This window comes from Trachemys scripta, chromosome 10, assembly GCF_013100865.1.
Source record: "Trachemys scripta elegans isolate TJP31775 chromosome 10, CAS_Tse_1.0, whole genome shotgun sequence".
NCBI classification, from domain to species: Eukaryota; Metazoa; Chordata; order Testudines; family Emydidae; genus Trachemys; species Trachemys scripta.
The window spans coordinates 41,408,458-41,414,457 of record NC_048307.1 but is presented as its reverse complement, the minus strand read 5'-3'; the positions used below and the strand labels follow the sequence as shown (position 1 = coordinate 41,414,457).

At 43.2% G+C, this 6,000-nt stretch overlaps 1 protein-coding gene across 1 annotated transcript in view; it reads right to left on the bottom strand.

Annotated features, from left to right (window-relative positions):
• NPTN (neuroplastin) overlaps window positions 1-6,000 on the bottom strand; it is a 110,717-nt gene that overhangs the window by 49,307 nt on the left and 55,410 nt on the right. Inside the window, exons 2-3 of the mRNA XM_034783721.1 lie at window positions 5,526-5,895; window positions 915-947 (exon numbers count right to left, since the gene is read on the bottom strand). Of these exons, the coding sequence (XP_034639612.1) occupies window positions 915-947; window positions 5,526-5,895 (403 nt within the window). The remainder of the gene's footprint in view (window positions 1-914; window positions 948-5,525; window positions 5,896-6,000) is intronic.

The window sequence follows — 6,000 nt, the reverse complement described above, 5'->3', positions numbered from 1 at the left end:
ATATGTTCCATTCTATATGCATCCGAAGAAGTGGGCTGTAGTCCACGAAAGCTTATGCTCTAATAAATTTGTTAGTCTCTAAGGTGCCACAAGTCCTCCTGTTCTTCTTTTTACAATAATATAGTACTTCCCCTTCTTGCTGCTGCCCAGCGAGGCAAAGTGAGAAATCTTACTACTGATGACCGATAAGCCCCTTACATCACCACTTGATACGTGTATGTCTTTCCTTCCTAATTCTACTAGGTTGGCTATGCAAACTCCCTCTTGCAGTTACTTAGAAGTCCCAGTATTAACCACCCCATCCCAGATACAATATTGCAGCTATCAAAATGCTGGAGTTCCTTCTGTCCTTTCTTGTAGAAACTTTATTACTGTCCATCAGCTGCAACTCTGCCCCACTATGTTCTGCAATAGGAATTTTACCTGTGCAAGGACCACAAGATCAGGTCCTAGATGGAAGAAAATCATTTGTTTACCACTCCACCACTATTCTCTTCTCCTTTCATACCCCAATATCATCCCCAATGAGCAAGCACACAAGATTTGTTCATCTAAACAAAAAATACTGTCAACTATGAAAATACTTTGATAGAAATAACCCTTTGAAGCAACATTAACTCAATTTCTGGGAATTTTATAAACAGACATCAGCTTTACTAGAACTGACTGATATTTGCTTGTTTTACAGATTTTCATTCAATATGAAAAGAAATATCTTCAGTTTTATTTATGTCAATGAACTATAAATAGCATTTTCCTGTCAAAAGAGGAAACTGGTCAAACAAGTGTACTGGCCACTGTAAAAGTAAACTGGATATTTTTAAACAGAGTCAATAGTAGAGGCAGTCAGATGCTGTCTGCAGTACACTGGACTGAAGCCATGGACGCACTATGGTGGTGGTTAGAGAGCGCACCCTGCAGTGACTCTGGAATGGAAAGCATATATGCTGCAATCAGAGAATGTTACAAGCATCATACCTCCAAAAAGCAAGTAATGGAAAACAGTTTTAATCTAGTCTACAGAACTAGAAAATTTGTGTAATAGAGACTTATCCAGAAGTGCTTTGGGAATTGCTTTATTTTCCAAATGTTTTTCATATTCAGCCAATAATGGACCATTTTAGGTCTGCTTTTCAAACTGTAAGTTGATGACCTGGAGCTCAGAACAAACAAGCTAATTGGGACTTTAATGTCTATCTCTGCCAGTTTAGACCTAGTCTTACTCACCTGTCAGTTACATAATAATGTTTGTGATATTTATAGGTGGTCACTTAAAAGTTTGTGGAGCTGAATGAAATAATGGGAACCAAGGGAACAACAAGGCTTTTTACAGAACTTGTTGGGTGCTTTCATACCTATCCTGAGAATATATGAAAATTACTAAACACAGATGTTTGAAGCAAGAAGAGTTAAAGATTGAGAATGTAACTTAGAGTTCCCTGATGGTTGACCACTTTAAGTATTAAAATGTTAGCAGAAGACACTAATGTTTCATCAATCTGTAAGAAAGCAGAAAAGCAAGCAGGCATTGCTGTTTAGTTCTGAGGCGCTCATGCATGGTGGGTTAGGTGTGCACACACAAAAAAGCTGTCCCACTCCAAAAAGGAACATCCTGAAGATTCTCATGAGGAAAATCCTTCCCATACCTCACGTTTGAGGTGTCAATTGTATATGAGCTGTGGTTTTAAAATAAGTGCATCCAACTGGAATCCATCATCTTGTGGAAGGACAGTATGGGAGCCTTAGTGTCTAGTTCAGGGGTGGGCAAACTTTTTGGGCCGAGGGCCACATCTGGGTGGGGAAATAGTATGCAGGGCCGGGGCAGAGGGTTGGGGTGCCGGAGGGAGTGTGGGAGGGGGTGTGGTTGCAGGAAGGGGCTCAGGGCAAGGGATTGGGGCAGAGGAGGGGTGCAGGATGTATAAGGGGGCTCAGGGCAGGGGGCTGGGGTGCAGGAGAGGTGCGGACTGCGGGAGGGGGCTCAGGGCAGGGAGCTGGGGTGCAGGGTGTACAAGGGGACTCAGGGCAGGGGGCTGGGGTGCAGGAGGGGTGCGAGGTGCAGGCAGGGGGCTTAAGGCAGGGAGCTGGGGGACGGGGTGCAGGAGGGGTTCGGGCTCCGGCCACGCTTACCTCAAGCGGCTCCGGAGTGGCAGCGGCACGCACTGGGGCCAGGGCAGGCTCCCTGCACACCTGCCCTGTCCCCGGCCCTGCGCCGCTCCAGGAAGCGCTGCGGCCCCCAGGGGAGGTGGGGCGGAGATACCTTCCCCAAAGCTCCCATTGGCCGCGGTTCCCCATTCCCGGCCAACAGGAGCTGCGAGGGGCGGTGCCTAGAGGCAAGGGCAACACATGGAGCCCTCTGCCCTCCCCACCCAGGGGCTGCAGGAATGTGGTGCCGGCGGTGCCGTGGACTGGATCCAAAGCCCTGAGGGGCCAGATCCAGCCCGCGGGCCGTAGTTTGCCCACCCCTGGTCTACTTGGAAACCAACTTCCAGTTCTCCTAACTGTTTAACTTTTCAAATCAGTATTCAATTCTACTTTTCACTGCATTCTGTTTTGATATTAACAATGACATTTTGTTTTAGCCACCACAATTAAAGCAGGCTCTACTAGTTTATTGTGTCTATTTTTGAATACCCAAGATGGTGTCAAATGAGATCAGTGGAAGAGTGACCACCATTAGCTGAAGACTCCAACACCATTTTAATCAGAAGCCTTCATTTCAAATACAATTTAGTTAAGCTGTAAGATGCATTTCTCCTAATGGAAAATTACAGAATAGTTTCTACTCAGTGCACTACTGTATTCTGCCTTTGCAAGCTTAAACACTCTGGGATACTTCATACTTGTACTCCTGCCTTCCAGGTACAGGTTGAGCTTCTTTAGCTAGATCTCCCTTAAGCTCCATTTCCAATGTGAAGTTACCTAGAGATTAAACCTTAAGAGCTCTGCTTCCCACAAACTATAGCAGTTCAAGCCTCCCTTGTGGGCACAGTACAGTTGTTTAAGTGTTTGAGTACAGTGTTTTTCTCACCAATATGAAACAAACAAAAACAAAAGTGTGTCCTGAACACAAGGACCTTGGCAATATAGTCATAATACACAATCCAAAATTAGGAAACATTGGATAATTGAACTGCAGGCATGCAAGAGACAAGACAGGTCTTTAACTGGGGATGGAGATGGAAGCTTAGAACCTCCATCCCAAAAAGTATATTCAGTTACAAATGACCTATTTGAGGGAAATAGGAAACACAATTTGAGACATTTCATAAGGACTCTATCAAATATATGCTTCAAGAACTTAATAATTAGCTTTTCATTCAAAAAGGTTCTTCCCCCTCCCCAAAAGACTACTGGGGGGAGGGATAGCTCAGTGGTTTGAGCATTGGTCTGCTAAACCCAGGGTTGTGAGTTCAATCCTTGAGGGGGCCATTTGGGGCAAAATCAGTACTTGGTCCTGCTAGTGAAGGCAGGGGGCTAGACTCGATGACCTTTCAAGGTCCCTTCCAGTTCTAGGAGATGGGATATCTCCATTTTTTTTTTTTTATTTTTTTTTTTTTTTAAAGGAGACTGGGTAGGCAAGGAATAGAGATGAGAAATACAACAGACCTTCATGGGCAGCAGAAGCAGGTAATCATATGAAATAGGAGAGACAAGGTGCGTAATATCTTTTATTGGACCAACTTCTACTGGTAACATGAAGAAGTGCCCTGTGTCACTCGAAAGCTTGTCTCTAACCAACTGAAGTTGGTCCAATAAAAGATATTACTTCACCCACCTTGTCTCTCTAATATCCTGGGACTGACTACACTACACTACCAGCTACAACTACACTGTATCTGAGACAGGAACCAGACTTCCAGAAGTTAAACTTGCTGCAGGACAATTCAGCTTTGTCTTGAGATAACACCATTCCCTGAAACCTGAAGGCTCTTGCTGCTGTGACTGATGTTAATAACTTACAGGTCTGAGTCCACTGTGACCTCTACAGGCTATGGAGGGGTCAAGTCCTAGGACTGGAAACTGAACAGGTTTATCAAGTCAAACAACCCAATGTTTTTTAGGTTTTAAACAAATCCATGTCATTGGATTAATTCTGTTTATTTTTCCACACACATTCATGTTCTTTCCATTTTCCAGAGGCAGGTTCTCTGATCCATCAGTACTGACTAAAGCAAGTCACTTGTTTTCGTCCATAATCATTTTCATATTGCAGCACTCTTCTGTAATACAGTCAGATAGTTCAGCTTGGTACCCCACCTGAGCACTAGCTACCAGGTTTACATTTGCACGGGGTTCCTTCAGATACCACTACATCGATTAAACAGATGTCACTACACAATCGGAGAGCTTGAGTTATGCAATATGAAGCTCAATATATGCAGCGAGAAATTACATTTCTATGCTATCCTGGTTTATGTATACAAACAGTCAGAGTAGTGTTAAAGATAACATCCATCCTCTACTATTCACAGCCCTAAAACAGTGAAACATTTACACTAACAAATCAAAAAAACCTCTCCTTTACCTTCTGCTCTTCACATTTGTACACAGTCAAGTCACTCTCTGCATGTATTTCATTTTGAATCTGTGTAGATGCAAGCTGTATATCAATCACTACATCTAAGACAAAGCAAACAGTATTCTTTCTATTCAATGTACATAAAAATAGGATTGTGTTAAAATGGTTCTGAAAATAGCAGAACTCGTGTGGAAACCTAATAAAGACAGCAGAAAGCATGTACAAAATCTATGACAATAAATGGAACAAACAGCAATTGAGAATCAACTTATCCGATCCAGTATAAGTTTTTAAAAAGGGATGTTACATTCTCAGTGGGGAGTCATTTGGCTAAAGCTAGCGCACATTAAGTTGATAAATCCCTTCACTCTGAGTGGCATTCACTTTCACACCACCATGTAAGAACAGTTGTATCAGTAATGTGCTGCTGCGTCAGAGAATCTGTTAGGACACATACTGTTGTTTAGAAAAGAAAAGAAGCTCCATGACTTTATGGAAAAATCCAGGCTTTAAAGGTCACATGTAACAACAAAATCAAAATGGGAAGGATTTGTACAGAAGCTTATGAACTCAAAACCATGTAAGTAAGGAAGGTATTCAGAGATTCCAAGAAAAAAAAAAAAAAAAAAAAAGAAAAGTGGTTAGATCAGGAAAGAATAAAAACCAAAATAGAAAGGCACTCATGAAGAAGCCAGCGATAGGATGCAGGAAACCTACTATAAAAGTAAAGGGTAGTGGTACAAAAAAGAAAAATCCAACACTGAGCTTGTTTTCACACAGGAGCTATAGGATAGTTCCATAGATTTTCGCAAGTCCTTTGATCCTATGGAGGAGAGAGAGACAAGGAGAAAAGAAAAGAAAAAAAAAACGGTGGCAGACACACACTCAAGCACTACAACTGGAGGAATAATCTTGGGTTCAAAAAACAAGACAAAGGGTGGTAATATCAAGGGTCATGGGAGAGGGAGAAGGGTCACTGGACTGCCTCTAGTTACTACAGTACTACTACTGTAGGGTGCTGAACTCACTCTGAAGGACGCTTATCGTAGCCTGGGCTCGAATCCACGTTATGGAGGGATTTTGCCTCAAGTCATTCCTCCTGGGATCGTTGCTGGCCCTGCACTCGTAAGTCCCAGAGTCTTCCAATGTAAGGCGGGTTATTCTCAGCACACTCACGCCGTTCGCCCCGTAGGCAGTGTTAATGGTGACACGGCGCTTCCGAGCACCATCCCACAGCTGTTTGAAAGACTCAGCCCGGTTGACTTCAGCATACCACCACTGGATCTCTGGAGTGGGTTTCCCAACCACGTCACAGTACAGCTCAAAGGCATCCCCTGTGAGTTTAGTTTCTGACATGGGCGACTTGACAAACCCAGCTAGAGGGAGGGGCAGCAGAAATGCAGTGATAGACCAGCAGAAAATAACAGATGTTATAAAGAACAAAGCAAGTGAGTTGCAGAAAACAAAGGATTAGATAAGAC